Source organism: Stegodyphus dumicola, chromosome 3 (assembly GCF_044657685.1).
Source record: "Stegodyphus dumicola isolate Sdum_Otavi_A_Nest chromosome 3, ASM4465768v1".
NCBI lineage: Eukaryota > Metazoa > Arthropoda > Arachnida > Araneae > Eresidae > Stegodyphus > Stegodyphus dumicola.
Window position 1 is genome coordinate 119,753,507 of NC_140770.1, and position 24,430 is coordinate 119,777,936.

The 24,430-nt window shown below is 34.8% G+C and overlaps 1 protein-coding gene across 1 annotated transcript in view; it reads left to right on the forward strand.

The window, feature by feature from the left end:
- The window catches only part of LOC118183862 (dynein axonemal heavy chain 7-like), a 368,025-nt gene that overhangs the window by 27,648 nt on the left and 315,947 nt on the right, over window positions 1-24,430 (forward strand). Inside the window, exons 18-21 of the mRNA XM_085812440.1 lie at window positions 1,436-1,621; window positions 16,244-16,444; window positions 18,286-18,480; window positions 21,699-21,820. Coding sequence (XP_085668566.1) covers window positions 1,436-1,621; window positions 16,244-16,444; window positions 18,286-18,480; window positions 21,699-21,820 — 704 coding nt within the window. The remainder of the gene's footprint in view (window positions 1-1,435; window positions 1,622-16,243; window positions 16,445-18,285; window positions 18,481-21,698; window positions 21,821-24,430) is intronic.

Consider the following 24,430-nt stretch of genomic DNA (forward strand, 5'->3'; position numbering starts at 1 on the left):
CATATGTAGTATATGAAGTACATGCACTTAATTTTATGTATTAGCATTTTTGTCATGTTCAGTTACTCTTCTTGAAGTGAAATTGGAAAGAATTAAAGGATATATAGGCTTTCGATGGAGTGGTCAATACTTTAAGCTTGCAATTAAAAAATCTTGGGCTTGATTCTTCCTAAGATGGCAGCTGATTTTTCAGAGTTTCTGCTCACACACCTACACACAAGGGGGGGGGACTAGGCCCAAATTAACTTTCTTTCACTCTCTAACTTTGTTGCTGTGATTCTTTAAAGATGTATTTAAAGTAATTTGAAACATAATGTCAAAAGAATATATAACACCTTTAACTGTCATTAAGCATCGTGAGCATCTTCAGAACTGGTTTTTGATCTCAGAATTAAGTTTCAGAAAAAGAAAATGTTGTATTGTATGCTGCAAATCACATTGCATCTCAAAACAATATCTGTATTTTAATTTTTCTACTTATATTATATACTTGTGGTTTCTCATTATGTTGATGAAGCTTTTCTTGGTTCTTGCTTCCCCCCCCCTCCTAAAAAAAGAATGTGTTTCAGAACTTTATTCTTTGTCTCTGTTTATTCTATGAAACCATTAAAAGGAACACTCAGTTCATCACTTCAGAATTTCAAAATATTTTTTAAACTAAAGGGAAACATGATCAATGTACTTTGAATCTCAGTATGTTGAATAGAGTATTTCTTAAATTTCTGTTGCTGTTTTATGGAAAGTACATTCAATGGCGCCATTTTATTTACAATATTCAGACATTTTTCTAAACAAACAAAATATGCAGATAAGAAGCAAGTGAATTAAAAACCCATAATAATAATTAAATGATCTGTCCTTGAATGAAGCTTAGTCATTTTATTCAGTCTAAATAGTTTTTTCTTCAAAAGAAGATGTGGCTCTATAACACCAGATATTTCCATGAAAAGCAATGCCTTTCTTTATTGAACAGCCTGCACATTTAATTTTGTTATTTCTGTCTGTACATTATTTTTATAACATCTCAACTAACTGTTGTTAAACTTTAATTAATGTACAGTCTTATTAAATGAAGTAACGTTATATTTCATAATTAGACTAAGATTACTCTACATCCACTTTTATTTCAGTTATATAATCTGAATTATAAAGCAGCAATCATTCTTATTCTTTTAAATATAAAAAATTATTTTCGTTTTCTGTATATTTATTTTATTTATTTATAATTGTTAGTAATTAGTATAACAATTATTGTTTCAATTAATTTAAAGCAGTTACTTTCAAATCTTGCAATTTGTATTTCGGAAAACTATATAAATTGTAATAATTTGCTATACAAATAATAGAGATTATTGTTATATTTTTAACTTATCGGTCTTTTCAGTGTATTTGATACTTATATATTTCTGTAACTCAGTAATTTAATTATTTCTAGCGTTTTGTTCCTGCTATGATCGTTCTTTGTAACCCTGGCATGAAAATACGTCACTGGAAGATGGTGTCAGAAATTGTTGGCAAACGGGTCATACCTGATACATCAACTACTTTTAAAGATCTTATTGAAATGAAAGTTCATGAGTATGTGGATGAAATAACTCCTATCAGTTCTAAAGCTTCCAGGGTAATATTTTGCATAACCATTTTATTTAAATTATCAAGTGCAACATTCAGTTAAATGCTTTTATCATGAGAAATTGTGTCAGCCTCGGTTTATTGTAATTTTAAGAAAAGATATTTGTTCTATATGCAGTGGTGAGCTGTAGGGTCTTACGTGAGCCCTTGTTAATTTTTTCTCTAATTTACAAGCACCTTCTCCATTTTATTTGCATAAAACAAGTAAATTAGTTTTACATTAAACTAAAAGGAATTAACAATGATTGATTAATTCTATGTTAAAATAAAAGGAATTAATGATGACTTCAAGGATTAGCAATTGAAAGCAAGAATAAATTTTCTCAAATTACCGTTAGAATAATTAGTTAAATAATACATTTCTTTAAAAAATAGATTATTTGCAGCCACTAAAGTAAATAGAAAATTTTAAATCAAAATGAAGAGCTAAAGTATTGTTGCGCTCATACTGGTTCGCGATAGATTGAATGCACAAAGAATTGATGATACAATAAAATTTTTTTACCAAAAAGAACACCTTCACAGTTCTAGGACATTCCACAAAAATACTCGTACAGCTCTTTACATTATCACAGAGTACAATCAATAACTATATCAAACTGCTCTAAATGTTAAACACAACGCAATGCAAAGCGCATCTAAACAGCGCAGCTCACTCGGAGCTGGGTAAAAACGAGAGAAACTGACTGACTGACTGATAACTTATAGCCAGAATACCACTGAGATCAGCAGTTTATCTGGCTCAATCAAATTTATGCCGGGTGGGCACAATAACATAGAACTATCTTCACATAATGTCCGCAGTAAGGAGGAGAAAGACGGATAAAGAATAGGAAGACCAGCAACGCAAGAGCTCACTAGCAAGTAACCGGCCCGGTAAAGGCATGACTAAGTGGGAGTCATAAAATGAGTGTAGAATGTGAATAAAACTAGTGAATTTAAGAAATACACAGTACAATAAATGAGTAAGATACAAAATTAAGAATGCTAATAAACATATTGGGTACATTATTTACAGGTGGGCACTAGGTGGGAAACTGATGCTGTGAGGTCTTATATACTTTTCTCTCCTGCGCAGAGATATTTCTAGTACCTTCTACTTCTTGAAATTATTGGTAGGCGTATGAAGGTTGGATACAATTACAGCTACATATAGCATCAGTTACAATACCCTTTACAGTTATATAAAGAGCGGACCAAAATGTCGCCTTTGGAACTTTGCGGTTATACTGGCCTTCAGCAGGAAAGCAAAATCCTGCTCTTGTCAGTTCCTAATGTGATCCCATGTAGGGTCTGACAGAGTAGAAATCTGAAACAAATTTTCTCTCGTGGATGTAGAAATGTGCCAGAGAAAGAGAAAAAAGAAGCACCTTGCTCCTGTACTGTTACATCTTGGATCCACCAAGCACGGGGCAGAGGGAGGAACTTCGGATGATTTGTGTAGGATAGCCCGAATACTAACTGTTCATTCGTTGGAGCCAGTCACGTGGGAGGTCATCCTCCCAGAAACTGACCCCGATCGATGCTGCTTGAAAACCAGAAAACTGGAACTTAAAATATCAAGGATAAGCACTTAAAATGTTCAGAAGATCCAAATAACTTAGATGATAGAAAGCATGTCAGAACATTTCAGCTGGAAAAACGATGTCACTGCGCGTCTGGGTTGTTGCTTGAGATAGAGGCGACATCTGATTGGTTGACGAGATCTGAACTCAAGAGATGGGCGGTGAAGGGGCGGAGGGTTTTGTCTTCAGCCAGGATTTCGTAGATAAGAATGTCGTGAAATTAGCGGGATTCACATTGATAATATTATTAAAAAAGTTGTTGTTTATTCTTCTGAGGTAGTCCTGAATAGTATCTATTTTCAAGTCGGAGTGGAGGGTCTTATTCCGAACATAGTAAGGAGCTTTTGTGATGATTCTTAGCACCTTATTTTGAAGCACTTGGAGTTTTCTAATCTCGTTTGCTCTGTAGTTTGCCCAGGCTGGGGAAGCATACGTGAGAATGGGTCGGATTACAGTCTCATAAATCCTCTTTTTCAGCCTGAGGGAGAGGTTTTCGGCCGATGCTATTCGCACCACCGGTGCGATTAGCAGCTTAAGCTATTTGCACCAACATTAACCCCGCATGATTGAGTTGCCAGATTCGTCATTTTAACCCAATCAAAAGGAATTGATTCTACGTATGCGAACTGTTGTAGTGAATCTTTTTTTTTTAAAGGCGAGTTACTACCTTGGCGTAGTTTATCATTTTTTAAGCGTTGACGACTTTCAAAAGTTTAGAAAAGAAAATGGGTTCCTTTTCTTATAAAAAGAAGGAACACATTTTCTTTTATTAAAGTATATATAAAAAAGGGCAGATTTTTATGTCCGCAACGTTTATCCTTTTTTTGAACGGTTGGAATAGTTTAAATGACTGATTTGGGAGGAGGGGGACAAAATCTTGTTTACATTTTTTAAAACAAAATCTTGTTTACATTTAGCTTTAAAGATGTGTTTTGCGCAATCAAGACTTTAATTCATTCCTCTTTGAAAAATTTCGTCCGAGAAAAGATAATAAAAATTAGATAGAGGATTTCTGTGTAGAAAATTTAGACATGAAATAAGTTAAAAGCGATTATATCAACTATTAAATGAATTATTCTGTATGCCTGCTTATTTTTTTAAGGAAATACTTAGCATTTTTAGGACACAAAACGTACTTCAAAAACTTTTGAAATATTAGTACAACCACATTAATAAATTAAATTGAAATAAATAATGGGATGTAATTTAAAAGACAGAAATAATTTAATGAAGAGATTTAGGTTTAAAAATTTGCACACACAAATGATTTATCAGATTTTATAAAGAATTTCATAAATAACTTTGATTTCATAAATAACTTTGATTTTGAAATATGGCATTTGAACCTATAAATATGTGTGGATACTGAAAAAGTGATGAATATATAAGAATATTATAATTTTCAGTAAGTTTTCTTATTGAATAATAAATTCTGACAGTCCTATGCTATAAGACTAGGGTTTAAGTTTACATAAAAATTCCTCTGTTAAATAAAAGAATTTAAGTAATTTCTGTAGCCTTTTTGTCAATACATTAAAGATTTTATAACTAATTACTCATCCTCGCTTGCAATTAGAACCATCATTAAATCCCTATTTTATCTAATCATTTCCTGAACATTATCATGTATATAGATTGACTTCGTCTTTGTAACTGGTAATTATTACTTGCAAATTATTCTCTAGCTGGTGAACTATTAACAACCCTTTCCATTGCTGAGTTAGGGTTAACAACCTTAGCTCTCGCTACCTCCTGCCTTACGGAAATCGGCGTAAAATGCTGGTACCTGGGCTGATTGTGCGCATGCGCGAACGTAGGTGGTGTTAATAGCCTATTAGCTATTCGCACCGTAGGTGCGATTAGCCACTGCGGAGGCTTTCCTTCTTTAGGAGAGGGAAAAGCCTGAAAATGATCCCATGTGCTTTTCTGCTTACTCTAAGCATATGATCCTTCCAATTGTGGTTCTTGTTAAGGGTAACACCCTGGTAATTTGCTTTATCAACTGTAGGGATGATTTTGCCAAAAAGTTTAACTCCAGTTCTGACACGTTCCCTCAGTCTGCGATTTTAGAATGAGTAGAATCTTGGATTTTTCTGGCTGAATACGCGTTTTCCAGCGACTGCACCACCCCTCAATAGCAGGAATTTTGGCCTCAATTCTTGACAAGGCATATTCTGGGTTTAGAGACTTGGTGGCTATCGCTGTATCATCAGCGTAGCTTTCTGCGAAAACATTTGTATCCTCGGTAAAGCATGGGAAATCGTTGGTATAGATGATGTAAAAAAGTGGGCCTAAAGTTGACTCTTGAGGAATACCTGCATAAATATTTTTGACACATGAAGTTGCACTTTCAACTGCAACGGTGCAAGTTCTATTTTCAAGGAAGGACTTGATAATGAGTATCAGATTCCTGGGGAATCCGAGATGAATTAGCTTCTAGATTAGGCCTGGATGCAAGACGCAGTCAAAGGCCTTTGCCACGTCTAGCATCAGGATAGCAACACTCATTCTGTTGTGCATAGCCGCGCCGATGAACTCCGTGAGCCTAACTAACTACGTTGTGGTAGATAGTCCTTTCCGGAAACCGTGCTGGTGATCAACGAGAAAATCCAAGTTTTCTTGCATTCTGAGATAAATAATACGTTCCAGGATCTTGCTTATGGAGGACAGCAGGCTGATGGGTCTAAAGTTTGCCGGGTAATCATGTGTTTTTCCTGGCTTAGGAATCTTTAGGATGCTTGCTTGCTTCCAGAAAAGCGGGAAATAATTTTGATACAAACATGCGTTGAGAATGCCTGTTAATTTACATACGGTCTTTTTTGTTTCGCTTTGTCATGGTCGGAGTAAGCAATTCCGTTATCGCATTTGAGCGGCTTTCTAGCAGAGCAGGGGCTTTTTAGCGTCCTTGTATGACGCCAGATGGCGCCAGGTTCGTCAATGATCTTTTCCATCTTATCCTGCCATAAGCTAGAACGATGGGCCTGAATCTTTTGCTTGATTTTCCTATTAAGCCTGTTAATTTGGGTTTGGATAGCAGGATCCCAGGTGAGATTGAATTCCTTTCGGAGATGATTTCGAAAGCAGATTATTTCGCGAATATTGGCTGGAAGCGTGTGCTTATGTCTGACACAGTTAACCTCAGTCGTAGCTAGGGACTTAGCAGAATGCAGGTACGAAGTAAAGTATTTTACAGCACGTTCAATATCCGAAGTGCGTTGTAACGAGTCACAATTAAAATCAGTGGTCATCAAAATGTTATGATAAAGATCCCACTCAGTATGCTTAATTGCTGGTAGGTTCTTAGCATTTTCCACTCAAGTAAGCAAGCACAGGTACATGATCAGAAGACATGTCACGTGTTACCGTAATAGCCATGGGAATATTGAATGTCGTAATAAAAATATCCAGAATATCTGGCCGACGGTTGAGCATATTAGGCCTATAGGTAGGCACATGAAGAAAAACAGGGTAATTACACACAAAATCATGCACTATGCGTCCGTTATAATTAGAGTTGCGGCATCCCCAGTGGAGATGCTTGGCATTTAAGTCGCCTCCTAGAAAGGTGGGGGAGTCCGAGTTAATAAGTCCATCCAGAATTGCAGCACTGAGCTTGTTTCCAGGGCGGTTATACACCGCACAGAAAGTGACTTCCCCAATGTTGGGTAGATTCACCATCACTTTAACACTTTCCATATCATCATAATTTTCTGCACTTTTCAGATATTAATCAAAAGTCCTTTTAATATATATGAGCACTCCGCCACCACGGTGGTGGAGTTTATCACTACGGTAGCTGAAATAATTGGCTATCCTTAAGGAGTGCGAAGGGTTAGCATGGGTTTCTGTAATTAAGCAGATGTCCACGTCGTTTTGCTGGATAAATTCATGAAGTTCCGGTATGTTGGAGGTAACATTCTGCGCGTTCCAGAGCAGGTTCTTAACAGGAGAATTTTGCCGAGAGGTGTGATTGTCCATGGTTGGGAGAAGCTGGCCTGACTGTGTCCTCTGTCATAGAGGCGGTAGGAATTGACTTCGCTACATCAGCAAACATATAGATGGCTGTTGTGAGCTTTTGAATTACCGCATTAGCTTCGTCGAGCTGTGCTTGGAGCTCACTGAGTTGTGGGAAGGCTGCTTGTAGCGCCATCTGTGGGGGAGTAACATTACTATTGTTGACTACTCTATCTGCATATGATATGCCTTTTTGCACAAAGGATGAGCGAGGCTTGGGGTAGAACGAACAACCTTTAAAACTGGCAGTATGAGGAAGTCCGCAGTGGCAGCACTTTGGTGGCACATTCTTGGGCTTGGTGCAGTCACGAGACTCATGCCCCTGACCACATTTGACACAGCGTGGTGCGTGACGGCATTGACTTTGAGCATGGAAAAAGTCTTGTCATCGGAAGCACTGAGTAATACCACGTCGACCTCTGTATCTTTCAACTGTTATCTTTAGCCTCATAAGATACTTTAGATTATTAAAAATGTCCTTGGTTTTCTCAGTCCTTTCTAGCATGACCAGGAATAGAGGCATGGGGGCAATTTCAGGACCTTTTCGGCGAGACATTTGTACTACCTTTTTAACAGCGTATCCTTCTGCAATGAGAGCATCTTGGATATCCGTAATTAGAGTGTCAATCGAAAGATTACTAATGACGGCTTTGATGCTTTTGTTTTCAGCAAGCTGATATGAATGAAATTTTATCTTTTTGTCGTCAAGGAGGTCCGTGAAGTTACGATAAGTCTCACTGGAATAGAGTTTGATTTCAAATTCATCTACGGCTTTCATCTTTGCATTAAAGTCACTGTAGCCGGAGTTATCCAATAGATCAGTAATATCCTTCCATTTCCAGTTTGAATCCTTAATGACAATCGGCGGAAGCTTCGAACTTCTTTTCGGAAACTTAAATTCGTCCTCTTTAGGATCACGTGGTATGTCCTGCATCTTCTCATTTGCAGGTTTCTGTGTAGAGGGATGACTAGCTTCAGATACATGAGCATAACTTATTAGCCCAGCCGGGCACGTGACCTCATCTGTAGTACCGATAGGCCGCACCATGCTTTCCGTCTGGGACGTACTTGGAGCCGGCTTCTCGGAGGTCTCACTAGATGGCGCCACTTTAGCGTGGCTACTGGCCGCTACTTTAGATGGGTTTGTGGAGATTTCATTCGGTTTTTTTGATGAATCATCAGCTTTTGCAGCCCTCGGTTTCAGCCTGCGTTTCACTGCAACATCACCTTGGGTAGTTGAGTGAGTAATCAGTTCAGTGCCATGGGTATGAGCTTTTTCGGGAGGAAGCTGAGTTAGCACATGGTATTGGTTTTTCAACTCCAATTCGGCTGATTTTTCAGGACTGAGCGGCCGTTTAACGCTGTGGCTGGGGGTAATCCATTCCATGCTTGATTCCACATCGTTAGAATGGTTAGACTCAGCTTGAGAGGCGTGTGGATGGCTAGACGAAGAGGTGGTTAAGCTTACTGGAACGCGAGCTTGTTCGGCCAAATCTCTTTCCGTGTTATGTATTATATCCATAAATCTGTTCAGGAATGCCAATTCAACTTGCTCACAGGGGTCAGGCTATCATTCCTGGAAGTCAGTGCATGAAAGCGATCCACAATTTGCTGAATAATTGACATTTTCCAGATCAAGTCCAAGTCAAATCCAAGTGTAGAAACTCAGAGCTAGGCAAGAAATAGGGCACGCAAGGACCTTTTACAATCCCCAGAATACGAGGTTCAAAGGGAACAAACCTTCTGTATGTGCCAACAACTGCAGAACTATGCGAGCAGTTAGCAGAGTAACGGCAATCAAGAGCGAGGGGAAAGAGCACCTTCACGCTCGGTAGCTAATCCGCCATGTCATTCAAAATGTCGCCGAACTTGGCATTGGTTTTTATATGACGCTAAACTTGGCGTTAAATAAAGACCGGATCAAAATGGTGCTAAACTTGGCGACCAACTCCAAAATGTCGTTTGTCGACCGCACAAAAGACATTTTGGTCCGATTTCTATATAATATCACCAGATGGTAGCTAAGTTTGGCGACTTTTAGAGATTTCTCTCCAAATTTGTCGATAAAAATTACTCGCCAAAAACATCGCCATTTTGGCGATATCTCGCCAATTTAGCGAGATAGCCATTTACTCAATGTTAAACAAACTTGCCCATGTATTTTTAATTTTCCGGCAAAGCTTTACTTCTTTAGATTTTCATGTTACATTACACACACACACACACAAAAAAAAAACCACTTCAATTTTGTATGTAATTTTACCATTGCTCCCTTCCCAAGGACTGTATGTCTCAGGCAGTACAAGCCCAGAATAGGAAGCCGTACTTATAATTAAGGAAAATCAGTGCAATACTAAAAAATAGTTCAATAAATAACAAATCAAACATTGAAGTCAATAACTAAATGGATGAATTTACAGATTTGTGTACAAATAGGACTGGGGTCTTAGTATGCTTTTTATATTATATACACTATAGGGATTATGTAATATGGCCTTAGTAAAGCACTAACCTATCGTAATGAACGACTTTGGGCTTAGAATTTGATGACTTTAACGGATCCGAAGTATGGCGTCCTTCAGTCTGTTTAAGACCGTGTAAAGACCGCCTCCCAGGGTGGCTGCAGTTTAGAGAAAAGCCCTTTTCGTCGAATCTGATTCCACAACCACACCTTGTCACCTTCGTTGAGTCGATATCCTGTAGCTCTTGTGCCATAGCGAGTCTTCATCTTTTCCGTCGCCAAGCTGACTCGCTCTCGACAAAAACTGTGCATCACTTCAAACCGTGCTTGAAGATGAAGGCGATGAAGTTGCATCAGGAGGACGACCAAACAAGAGATCACAAGGCGGACGAAGGTCACGACCGAAGATCATCTGGGACAGGGAATAGTCGGTAGTCTCGTGGACAGCACAACGATAGGCCAGTAAGAACAGAGGTAACTTCTGGTCCCAGTTCCGTTGGTGTCTAGAAACCGTTAGCGAGATGTTATTAAGGATGGCTTGATTAAAGACCTCTACCATGCCGTGCCATCAGTGGTTCATGGCAGAGGTCCTAGGATGTCAAAGGCAATATTTTCAAAACGCTCTGCTACATCCTAACGTTGCAGCTTCCCTTGGCTGCGTTTCTTTGGTCTTTCCGACCCGCACAGGCATCGCAAGTTTGGCACCACTTTTGCGCGTCATCCCTTATATTTCTTCAGTAGAAACGCTCTTGAACTCTATGCAAAATCTTCATTATTCCGAAGTGGCCTTCTGTTGAATTGTTATGTAATTCTTTAAGGACATCTGATATCTGGGATCATGGAAGTTTCATCTGTTTTGGGAATGCCCTTCCATCATCCGATTCAAATTCCTACACAAGACGCCGTTTCGGATATGGAGTTACTCGTGGAGAGCCCAATATTTTTTTGTCTTAGGATTATAGATAAAAATTTTCTGCCAGGTAAGTTTCCTATTTGGCGATTCCATAAGTCAATTATGAGTTTAATACCGCCTTTTCCAATTGGTCTTTCCTGATTTCTTCGTCACTCCATGGGTCTGAGTCACACGATGTTGAATTCGGAACTTGACGTACGACCGGATTAAGCAGCTCTTATTTCGTTTCGACCCTGGAACAATATCAACTGCTTTCTAGGTATGGTCTCCTAGACACCGCATCGCCGTTTCCAGATCCCTTCCGTTGACGGATATTTAGTCATACTTCTGGAGTGTTTGAATTTATCTAGCTGTTTGTGTTTCGGGATTGTTGAAATATAACAGTCAGATCAACGATGCATAATCTGTGCAGAGCAAGAATTTTATGCCTTAGAGGCAATGATGGAAATGTTCTACGGCTATAACTATAGGGAGAAACTGTTTCCTGGTGTCACAGCAACTCCTCTCCGGTTTAGCTCGACATTTGCTCCAGCATGTTACGACACGTTCTTGAACGCTTATTTCGTGGGACAAAACAGCACCGATATACTCATTGCTCGCATCTATGTCAAGAATAAATGTTTCGTCTTGCTGAGTATACGTCAGGATTGTCGCAGATGTTAAATCTTCCCTCTGTTTGTTAAATAAGGTTCTCCGTCCCCGCATTATTTTATTCACAAGAACTTTTGCTTGCTCTACATCAGCTTGTGAAGAGGTCTTGCGATGGAAGAAAAGTCCTTCACACATCTTTTGTTGTAGGTGAAAAGCCCCAGGACCCTTCTCAACTGATGGACAATTTCGGGGCGTCTCCAGTCTTTATCTATTGACACCTTTTCTGGATCCGTACACAACTTTCGGCAGAGATGATATGTCCGAGTTAGTCACTTCCTGTGTAAATGATTTATATTTGGCGGGAGTTAACTTTAGACTGGCTTCTTTCAGTTTTTGAAACACCTTTCTAAGATTTTCTAAATGCTGTTCAAAAGTTTTCCCGGTGATGATGATGTCATCTATGTATATTAGACAGGAAAGTCCTCTGAACGCGGTCTCCATAAAGCATTCGAACATCGCCGGCACATTACATATTTCGGTAGTAAATACTGTCTTTTCTCGGTCATCAGGGTGTATCTCTACCTGCCAATATCTACTCTTTAAATCAATCTTCGAAAACACCCTCTTTCTTCGTAACGTTGTCTTTCTTCGCAAACTTGTTTAACCGGCGACAGTCAACGCCAAATCTAGCTGAGCGGACTTCTTTTTGATCAGGATGATGAGAGAATCCCAAGGACTTTCCAGTCTCGAGAACATCGCTTTCTTGCATGTCCTTTAGAAGTTTTTCTAGCTCTTCTTGGTTAGCAAACGGTAGACGTCTTGGATGTGCTTGAATGGTGGATATCTCCTTTATCAGTTCTATGCTGAGCCATATTGGTTCGACATACGCAGAAGATGAGCGGAAGATGGTCCTCAATAGATCGACGAGTGCTGAGCCCATTAGTACTCCTTTCGGCTGTTGCAGTTCTTAGGATATTCTACTATGACGTATCGGAAATTTCTATTTTCAGCTATGGATCCAGGATAAAAAATTATGTTCTTGCTGGTGCTGTGATATCGTCTTCAGATATTATTTAGTGAGCGGATTTAACTCCTTCATCTTTAAATCTAAACAGGGTTGTGTCTTCAGAGGCAGAATGCAGTTCGTTACTTTTAAAGTTCAAGTATAAACTATATTTCCGTGGAAAAATTAATCCGAGTATGCAAGAGTTTGTAATATTTGCTACATGTTCCCTGTGATAGTAGGCGACACTTCCAAACAGTGCTAACGTTTCATTTTCCATCGATGTCGATTAAATCCCCCGAATACAGTCTGGAGGTTAACGCAGAGCGGCTTCCAGATGAGTTTACCTTCCATTTGTTGAGCCAAATCTTTTCGGATGATGGTAACATTGGTGCCTGTACCGATTGTCATATTGCAAGGAACTTCTCTGATGTGTATATTATGTTCGTACAAACGAGTCTATTGCTGCCGCCATCACTGCGATTTAAAGCAGTGACGAAGCGTTTTAAAACGGGGCTGTTCGTTATCTGGCAACTTCCGCTCTGCGGAAATGGCCATTAATTAGTTTTCCTCCTTGCTGGGAGTGCTCTTAGCTTCTGTGCCTTTGGGTGTTCTGCAGTTCCAGCACTTTAGGGTCCGTTTCTTGTCACTCTTGTTCCATCCCAAATCATTGATTTGCTTCGTTAAATCGTATAAACGAGCAGTCAGTTGATCCAGTGGCTCCCGGACATGAGCATTTCTAATTCGGTGACGGTCTCTGTGAGTTGGTTGCTGGGCTGCCTCGAATTTCATGGCGTATATGGCAAGCTTTAATTTCGGAATCCCATATATTTGCATTTGCCATTATGGAGAATCTTGTAGACATGCCAGGATGTCTTTCTATCATATGTGGCTAGCTTTAAAAAGGGTCATCACGTCATATAATTGAATTTAAAGGCGTGCCCAACTGTCGTTATGGATTTCTTTTATTTGTCAACTTCCTTGGCGGCAGCAGCAGAAACTCTGGTATCAATTTGTTATGGAAAGAAGTAGAAAAGTAGAAATTTAAGTAGAAATTCTTTCTTCGATTTGTTGTTTAACAGCAAATCTCTTTCTAGAATTTCTCCAGCTATTTTATCCATATCTATTTTGCTTTCCATAGACTCGAATTTGTTTTCTATCATGGCAGTAATATCTCTTTTCATTTCGAATTTTCATTTCTTGACCTGCTTTCATATCTCCTTTAACAGTCCCTTCCACCTTTCTAGGCCCGCTTTCATCCCTTCTTGGCCTACTGTCATCTCTTTTTTAACGAAGCTGACGGCCCCTTACATCTTTTCTTGCAATGCATCAAAGACAATCACCAGCTGTCTTAGTTACGTACCTTGCTCTTGTCACCGGCATTCAGTCCCACATCTGACACCAGAAATTGTTGCATGCATACCGGTTCGTAATAAATTGAATGCACACAGAATTGATGATAGCTTGATAAAATTTATTTTACTAAAAGGAACACTTCAAAGTTTTCTAACATTCCGCAAAAATACTCGTACAGCTGTTCACAGCATCACAGAGTGCAATCAGTATTTACACTTCAAACTGCTAAGAATGTTAAAAACAACACAATGCAAGGCGCATCTAAAGAGCGAAGCTCACAAAGGGATATCGCAATACTCCGAACTCACACTGAACTAAACTACTGAGAAACTGATGCTCTCCGAGGTCTTATATACTTTTCTCACCGTCGCCGAGAGATTTCTAGTACCTTCCACTTCGCGAAATTACTGGAAGGCATGTGAAGGCCCGATCCGGTTAAAGTTACTTATAGCATCAGATGCAGTTATTCAATCACAATACACATTACAGTTATATAGAGATCGGACCAAAATGTAACCAAATGGTGGCCATGTTTGGCCACTTTCAGCGATTTCTCACCAAGACATCGCCAGCTTAGCAATATCTCGGCAATTTAGCGAGATAGCCATTTACTCTGTTAAAAAGACTTGCTCCTGTATTGTTACTTTTCTGGCAAAGCTTCGCTTCTTAGATTTTTCAGATTATATTGTACAAATAAAGTACTATAGTTTCACATGTAATTTCACTAAAAGTATTTCCGTATGTACAAAAATCGTAACGTTATTACATAATGTTTAGAACTGCATAAAACCGCTCTAATTATAAATTAAAGTTGAACTAAACGCAAATAGTGTTCGATGTAGCTCTTGTTAAAAATTGGCATGCCAATTAAGTTTAACTTGGGAGAGGATGAAAATTAGTAATGAAATTTGGAATAATGTAATTAAAAGTAGCAGGCTATACTTTGAAAGTCCAGCTATATCTTCTTCTTTTTGCAAGAATCTGACGCACAAGGAAGAAGGCGTGGTCCAGCCAATGAAATACATCCTGTTAGTTTTACTTACATTATGCAAGTTTTTATTATTAATTTTTATCCTTTCTCAAATTAAAATGTGGCTGTTATTTTATAAAATTTCTCATTTGCTATGGAAAATCAATTCTTTTAGAATATTCTTTCAAAAATATTACTGTACTTCCAAGAAATAAATCTTTAATGCTTGTGATATACAGCATGAATCATAATGATCATCTGGATATCGGTTACTACAGCGTAATGCAAAAAGAGGCAGTAATAATGTTTCCAGAGGGTATGAATGCTGTTTTAAAGATAATGGAAAATAAAATGTTTAGCATCTTTAATAGACTTTACAAATTCATCATATAACCGTCCTTCATGGTACAGCAGATGTTTATCTTGTAATCTACTTCAATATACATTCACTTCAATACTGTTTCATCTACCTGAGTTATAGCCAAAGTGATATGTTGTTTCAGCTTCATAATGTATTAAGGTCAACTAGACAACGCTTTAACTCAGGTTAACCATATAGTTAACGGATGAGTAGGGCCCGAATTCATTTAGGATAAATGTTAAAGGGTTTATTTTCTGTGTTACTGAAATGAGCATGAAGCATTTCACTTTCAGTGGGTTTAATGGTATATACATTTTCCATGTTTTAAAGGGCAAACACAACCAGTGTTTTCGAAATCTGTAGGATATTTTATAATTATTCTCTTTCATTTACCACAAGTAGGCTGTAATTAATATATCTACTTCATCTTTGGCTCCATGAAGACGATAAGGCAAATTACCATTTTGTTTTACTCTCTTACCAGTACAACCAGTGGTGAATAAAATATGAAATAAACCTTTTTACTGGTTTGTCAGCCTAATAATTTACAAAACCTGTGCGATGACAGAAACAGTGTCTGCAACATGTGGGACTAACAGAAACGAAAGTTTAACTTGAAATGCAAGTATTTAAAGTATTAAAGTATGAGACTTACAAGACAAAACATACCTATAAGTTTTGGCTTAGGCCCTCTATTTGTGGAGCAGTTTCGTTTAGCAAGGCTGAAGCCAATTAAAGTAAATCAAAGCTTGTAGAAAATAGGTATAAGTTGGTCAATGGCCACTCCAGAAAGCTCTTCTTAAATTCATGAACTTTGTAATTACCTATATTAACTAACTGGCATTCTGGGAGCCAATAAAAGTAGAATTGACAATATAGGCAAAATTATGGTTAATAATCATAATACCCTGCAATATTACCTTATGTATATTGATTTATAATAATGCACTAAAATCCCAGAGGCTGTTGTGACTCACCTTGTATTATAAATAAATAACATATGACTAGATATGATCATATAATGCATTAGTGCATTATTATAGATGGTCCCATCCATGGTAGATTTCCATGATAGATTTTCAAGTAATAATGTTTTAATTTAATATTCTCACATACTAAGTTGCTAGAATTTTTATGATAGATAGCATTCTTTCAGTAAAAAAAATTAAAATGTAATTTAATTTAAAAATAAAAATAAAAATAAATTTTAAATTAAAAATAAATATAATTTAAAAATAAAATTTTCTAAAGTATAGTAAAATTTAATTTTTAGCAGTTTCATTTTTCCTTTTAAAAGTTTTGGATATTTAATCACATCTTTCTTGTTTCAAGAATGCTTTTTATACAATAAATTTTTTTATACCACATATTTTACAGGAACTTGGCCTCGAGAGAGCTCTGAAAAAAATGAAAGAAGAGTGGCAAGATGTTGAATTTATAACTATTCCTCATAGAGATAGTGGAACCTTTGTTTTATCTTCTGTTGATGAAATCCAGACACTTCTTGATGACCATATTGTAAAAACTCAAGCTATGCGGGGTTCACCATTCGCAAAACCATTTGAAAATGAAATTAAGGTAATATCAACATTTGCTGTAATTGCACTAGATATGTTCAGTCAGCTTCATGTAATTCGAGCAGGGAAAAAAAATATGTCATTGAAAATTCAAGCTAATGAGACTTTTAGCAAATTATCCCAAAACACACCTAACATTTTATTTAAGTATGCATACAAATGCACGTAACAATAAGGAGGAATTTATGGCACATATGAATGAAATTTTGGAATATTTAAAATCAGAAAATTTATCATTATATATTTTGGGAATTGGTAATTATGTTCAGTGCAACTGAAAAGTAATCGTGGCTTCAAATTAAGTGATTCTGATGGTAATTAGCCACACTTATATAATACAAGTTAATAATGAAATATCATGTATTATTATTTTAGAAATTTAGTTAAACCTAATTATGAAGTATTCTTGGCCACTAGATTTTTTTATAATGTATTATTCTTAAAGTCACTATTTCAGTTGTGCACAGTTTCAATGTAGCAGTTATTACGTACAAATATTAGATCTGAAAATCTGTATTATTTACAAAGTCACATTAGTTTACTATTTCTCTGTTAAGAGTCCTAGTAGTTTGTAGGAAGTTTTCTATCTAATGGTCATTGATATCCTTCCATTGATTGTTGCTCTCTTTCTGCTTCTGCTTCTTTCTTTTTCTTTTTTTTTTTAGCTTTTCATTTTTTGTTGTTTATGCCTTTTAGTATCCGGTAATGAGGAAGAGAAGGGTTACAAAATGACTAGGCATTGTTGTAAAATATAAACTTCATCTTCAGTTTTTATTTATTTATCCTACAAAGAAGGAGGAAGATGACAATATTCCTCCTTCTAAATTAGTTCAGTATTTTAGAAGCGAGTTTGAAATTTTAGATAAATTATAATATGTTATTGTAGATTGCAAACAATGACAATTTGGCTATCACTCATGTAATTCTGGCAGCGGTAGGTTTTAATGTTGAGAGTAAATCTACAAGAAAACATTTTGTGCCTTAAGTGAATTTGTCATTAGAATGACAGAAAACTGGATCTAATACAAATAGATTCTTGATAACTAATATACCCTATTAAGAATTTAAAATTTGTTACTAAACTATCTTTGATTGCATTAATTGTCTTTTATTCCTAGGGAATTAGTATTTATTCCTAATACTAATAACTATTATTGTTAGGAAAATTATTTTTATTAATTTATCATAAATTATTTTTAGGAATGGGAAGACATCCTAAAATTAACACAAGATACTATTGATGAGTGGTTCCATTGATTGTTGCTCTCTTTCTGCTTCTGCTTCTTTCTTTTTCTTTTTTTTTTTAGCTTTTCATTTTTTGTTGTTTATGCCTTTTAGTATCCGGTAATGAGGAAGAGAAGGGTTACAAAATGACTAGGCATTGTTGTAAAATATAAACTTCATCTTCAGTTTTTATTTATTTATCCTACAAAGAAGGAGGAAGATGACAATATTCCTCCTTCTAAATTAGTTCAGTATTTTAGAAGCGAGTTTGAAATTTTAGATAAATTATAATATGTTATTGTAGATTGCAAACAATGACAATTTGGCTATCACTCATGTAATTCTGGCAGCGGTAGGTTTTAATGTTGAGAGTAAATCTACAAGAAAACATTTTGTGCCTTAAGTGAATTTGTCATTAGAATGACAGAAAACTGGATCTAATACAAATAGATTCTTGATAACTAATATACCCTATTAAGAATTTAAAATTTGTTACTAAACTATCTTTGATTGCATTAATTGTCTTTTATTCCTAGGGAATTAGTATTTATTCCTAATACTAATAACTATTATTGTTAGGAAAATTATTTTTATTAATTTATCATAAATTATTTTTAGGAATGGGAAGACATCCTAAAATTAACACAAGATACTATTGATGAGTGGTTGAAAGTTCAAATGCAATGGCTGTATTTAGAACCAATTTTCTCGTCTGCTGATATATTACAGCAAATGCCAAGAGAAGGATCATTATTTCAAAGAGTGGATATTTTATGGAGGACTGTTATGAAAGAAACACATGAAAAGCCTAATGTAATGAAATATAAATTTCTTTTATTCATGCGTATAATATGTATGTATGCATATGTAAAACTAGTTTGGACATGAGATTCTCAATATTCAAAATACTTTTCTATCAAAGTAAATACTTTTTATTCATTTAGAGATTCTAATTGCTTTAATTTCAGTTTCTCTTTCAATTCATATGAAAAAGATTTAATAGTGTCTTTTACACTGTTTTTAATTAAACTGTTTTTTTAGTAATATCTTAATTTGTAAGAATATTTAGGCAATTCTGTGAAAAATTGTAAATATACGAGTTTAATTGCATTATTGAAATTTTAAAATGTTTTAAGCTCTGCTTTAAAAAGATTTGGGTTCCTTATTTAAACTTCCTATGGAATTTTTTAATTGTTTTTGAGTAAAATGTTAATAGCCTAACTAGGATTATATTTAAATCATAGCATCTGTAAATAGTTTTCAGTAGATAAAATTGTTTTGTCAGCTTTAAAACTTTAGAATAGTATAATTTTTCCTCATTTTTTGTAATAAAATAGCTTTACTTCATAAATTTTTTAGATTAATTTTCTAATTTTTCAATTGTGTATTTTAAAGAAAGGAAACCTAGTTGAAAACCTATTTTTCATAGCAGTTGTTTTCTGATTATCCTATCCTAAATTTTACAAAAAAGTATGTTTACAATTTAGAATTCTATTTTATAATAGTATTTTGAATAAGGATGTTAAAATGTTTCATTCCAATGGACTATTATTTATAATTCACTGTGAAATGCTGATACTACAAAGAAATTTTGTTACTTAGATATTAATTGATACATTTGATTACAATAATGTCTTGCCAACAAATGTACTCTTGTACTAATTTTAGTGATAATTTTCAATAGAATTATGGCTACCTTTTACAGTCATCTAAGCTATGTATAATCATAGCTTTCTGTATTAATGAATCGACAATTTCAAAGCGAGTAATGGCAAAATGTACGGGAAAAAATTTATCTCCAGCGCACGATACCGTGTATCGGAAATTCTAAAGATAGGCTCTTTTGAAATTATTTCGTGATAGTGCTATATAATTGGATTTTTATGGTTTAAGTACAAAGATCATGATATTTAATAAATAGAGGTAACACACAAAACGTTAAAAAAATGCCCCTTTGAGCGTAATATAAAATCTGAAAACTTTCAGATTTTTTTTTTTGAATAATTTTATACTTCTAATGATCTGATGAAGGCATTTGCAAATCGGAACATAAAAACTACAAAAGCTGTCAGAGAATTACGAACCCAAACTGTCCACTAATGCCTTTTTAAAAAGGGTGAAAAAACAGAAAGAGGTATATTTGATTGTTATGAATCTGTATTTATATGCTGTTCAAACTGTATTGACTGTTTCTTCAAATTATTTGTCTGATCTTATAATCCATTTAACTAAAACATATTCATATGCAAAAAAGAAAAAAGTGGATACTATAACCAGATTTGATTCATAAATATAATTTTGGAATGGGTGGATTTGATTTTTAAATAGAATGTTGAACAGCTACCTTCCCAACTTCGCAATAAAAAAGTGTGGTAAAATTTATTTTCAAACGGTTTAAGTATAGCTGTCTTGGCTAGATATCTTTTGTCTGGAGTTCCGTCGGTAAGTTATAATGCTCTAGTACGAATTCTAACAAGAAAGGATGAACCCCAATCACAACCAAAGATCATATGTTCACTATCATATATAAATATTACAGCAAGAGAGTTATGATCATTATCTCACAGCAATAACTTAGGGTAGATGTGCACAAAGGGATGCAAGAGGATAAATGCAAGAGGAGAATGTAATGAATGACCAAAAAAATTTTACGCTTGAGCTGTTTTCCAGTGTACCATGGAAAATAGATATGAAATAAAATTTTATGCAATTTGTGTGTAAAAATGGACAATATTTTCATTTAAATTTATAAATTTTTACCTGAATTCTTATTTTTAGCTGCATTTACGCTTAAATTTAAAAATAAATCTCCAATAATTCCTTACTACTTTGCTTATTATTTAATCCACTTATTGCCGTATTAATTTTTAAAAAAGGCATATGCCTGTCTTAAAAATGTAATATGGCAAGCTATATAGCAAGCTGAATCAGAAGTTGCCAGTATTCCCAATTCGGAACATCATTAAAATTACATAAATTAAATTTCGTATTCATTTTAAAGTTCGATACCTTTAAACTAAAGCATTAGAAAGGGCAATAGTCAAAAACATTTTAAAAAATAAACTTGGATCTGAACTCTTTAAACGATAAACTTTACTTATTTTATTAATTTATCAATGGTAAATTACCATTATTTAGTGTTTTTTATATATGTGTAATAATTCAGGAACATAGAAGAGGAATTAGCTTGCATTCGTTGTGGCTGAGGGTGAAGGCTTACAGATGAAGATAACAAAACATGAGCTTGACGAATTTCCAGTCTTTATTTCCACGCATATAAAATCATCTCAATCGATATTTATCCAATCATAATGAAATATAATAGATTGCTATTTACATTGGTTCTTAAAATTACGACGCAGGCATTTTAGACGGAGAAGCAGAGCAGCGGAGATATTTTAGCAGTTTAGCTGCCAAAGGTAGCGAGTAGGTGCGATTCTAGAGACAAGCTATGATTGGTTAATATTAGTTTTGGTTGCCCTTTTCAGTAGCGTTACATAACATAGAAAAATCTAGAATTTGAGAGAACAGATGAATTTAGGGGGAGAACACCAAATTTAGAATGTTAATTTTGAGGTCGGCAATTATTTTTAAAACCAGCTATAATATTTTATTATATTTTGCATATTTATATATTATTTATCACTTTTCAGTTTATTACTATCTACATTTTATATTTAGATTGTTTCTTCTTTTATCTCTTTCAGCATTATATTACATTTTAAGTTCTCAGTTGAAAAGTAGTTTCAATATAATATTTTGATTTGAATTGATTTTTTTTCTAACAGCTACAATTGATTGCTTATTTCTTGTGAAATCTGTCACCTGTTTTAAGTTGTGTGAAATTTAAAAAAAATTGATGTATGTTAAAATTAATGTTTTTCGTGTTAAAATATTTTCAAATATATAAGTAATACATATAGAATATTTAAATTTGCATTAATAAATAATTGATAAAAAGGGAGCATATTTTAAAAATTAAGAAACATTTTTCTATTAAAGAAAGTAATATTTTATTTTCTAATTTTCAGGTCTTGAGCAATACATCTGTACCTGAAACATATTCTACTCTTTGTGACTGTAATCAAATGCTGGACAGAATCAACAAAGGCTTAAATTTTTATTTAGAAATGAAAAGATTGTATTTTCCGAGGTAAAACTGCATTAAATTTGTACTCATTTTGTCGTAAGTTATTTTTGTATTAGACATATTTTTCATAAAGATTATCGAAATAATTCTAAATATTATTACATTGGATGATACTTTAAAAATTATATTTTAAGAGAATTTCACTACGCTTATTATCTTGCAATTAATATTATTATGTGCTTAAACAAATCATCCTATTCTAAAACTGTAATTTTTATCCTAACTGTGCATTTTTTAATATTTTCAATTTCTCAAAATTGTTGCTTCCAGATTATATCAAATCTAACATATATATATAAACAGTTTATATTTGAATGATGCTAAGTGAAAAAAAAATGTGTTACTTCCTTTTTAACATGGGCACTGCCATGGTAATATTAACCAAGGCATAACATAAAGCTTGGTAAGATTTAAAATTTGCGCATTACAGATTTGCTGATTAATTTTGCCAATTTTGGTGACTACTTCAGTTATAGACTAAAATATGTGATATTACCTTCAATAAGTATAGTGGAATCTTGTTAAGAAATTTTTACTAAGTTTTATCTCTATGGCAAACTAAGGAATTGGATGATGAAATAAAAGCTTGCCTCATTTAGATCATGTCTTCAATCACTTCAAAGTCCCCTACATTTATGCACTCATACAAGTGCTTAAATTATGAAGGGAATCGTCCTTCAAAGTCTTTAGATGGGCCTTAAAACCACTTACAAACAGCCTGATGTCTATTGTTTGAGATAAGTCAACTGTTTGAGATAAGGAAGAGATTTTATTTATTATCTATAAAGTAATACGCCTCATAACGGGGGACTGCAAACGTGCGAAAAGAGCTGAAAGAAAATTAGGCCTGCAATAAAGCCAGTATTTTTAATTTTGTTTGGCATAATGGAAATTATTCATAGATAATTCTTTTATATTGCAAATTCAGTGTTTGCAGTGTCTATGAGAAACGCAAGACACAGAAAATTTCATTTAAAGTTTTCAGCTTAATATTCCTTTAATTGCAGCCAACATTCTAAGAGATATTTTTAACATGAATTCTAATTAGGGCATGGCTAGTATTTAACTAACTTTAAATTTGCTTACTACGAATACAGAATGTTTTTTAAATTCATATATACTATATACATTCAACTTTAAGTTTTTCCCTTTAAATTCACTTGATTTTTAATACTTGGATCTTGTGTATTGAGGTTGGCCACTGGAACCGAAATTATCTGCATCTAGTGTGTAATTATTTATTAACACGGTGTAGGCCCTCTTTTATAGGCCTATACTGTAGCAATTTTTCATGCAATAAATATCTTGTTCAATATTTAAAGGTATTTTTAAGTATAGTTTTTGGAAAACAATGATTGTTTCATTTTATGATGGGAGATGAGAAGCGTTTTCCAGTTCTGTCTTTTTTTATACACCAAGCAGGCATAAAATACTGAGATCAGGGAATTCTGCACGCGCCAGCAAAATTAATTGAGCCAGCTTATAGCTTATTTTTTAACTATGTAGTCTTTAACTACATTGTCAGCGTTCAAACTGAACTGTCTGTTATTGCTTAATTTACATCGCCACAAGTGGTAGTTTGTCTGTAGCACAAGTCGTGATTTTTATATTAAAAGTTCAGATTAAATTAAAAAAACTAATAAATAAATAAATAAATAAATCTTGTCAAGACTTTGCCATAATATTTCAGACATAGCGATAACTCACTAACTTGTGTAGGTCAAGTTAGCTACTGCGAGACTTAACTTCATGATCCAGATCAATAGCAAACCTACAACTTAAACTAGCATTTAGCACAGATGCTGGTTATTAGTAGTTTTGCTATATTTTTCTATAATATAAATACGAATAATTTATACAGAACCCAAAAGGAAGATTTTTTTAGAAATGGTTGATTTGGACATAATTTGGATGTTAAGTGCTTTTCAACATTTCAACATAAAAATCATAGCTAAATCATCCATGTGCTTTTTAACACTTTAACATCATCTTCAGGTACTTTCCTCTGATCTTAGAATTTACTCTTGTAGAGACATTAAGAATTTTGGTGCTGAGAGACGTGAAAAATTAGCAATGCCCTTGCCGAGACTCGGACATTTCGAATACGCGGAGAGTGTGCTGCCCATTACACCACGAAGGCATGCTAAGAAGGCGGGAGAAATGTCTTATATAATTCCCATTTTAAAGGGCGCCTGGGAATTAGAGGACCCAATCGCCAAATCCAGGTGGAGGAGAATCATCATCCACCACTTTTTTTTTTTTTAAATTCGGGCGCCACTATAGGGACATTAGGATTTTTGATGCTGGGAAACGTGAAGAATGAGCAATGCTCTCGCTGGGACTCGAATTTCGGACCTCTCGAATACACGCGGAGTGTGCTGGCTATTAAATCACGAAGTCATGCTAAGAAGGCGGAAGAAGTACTCTGATGAAATGAAGTTCTTCAGCTTTTCTAGATAAACAGATATAATTCTGGAACTTGGATATATATTTCTCAATTATGTCCTATGATTCTCAATGTTTGAAGTCAGTTTCTTAAATTTCATTGAAAATTCAAATTTCACATTCTATTATCATTGAAAGAAGTTGAAATCTTTCAGAATTATTAACCCC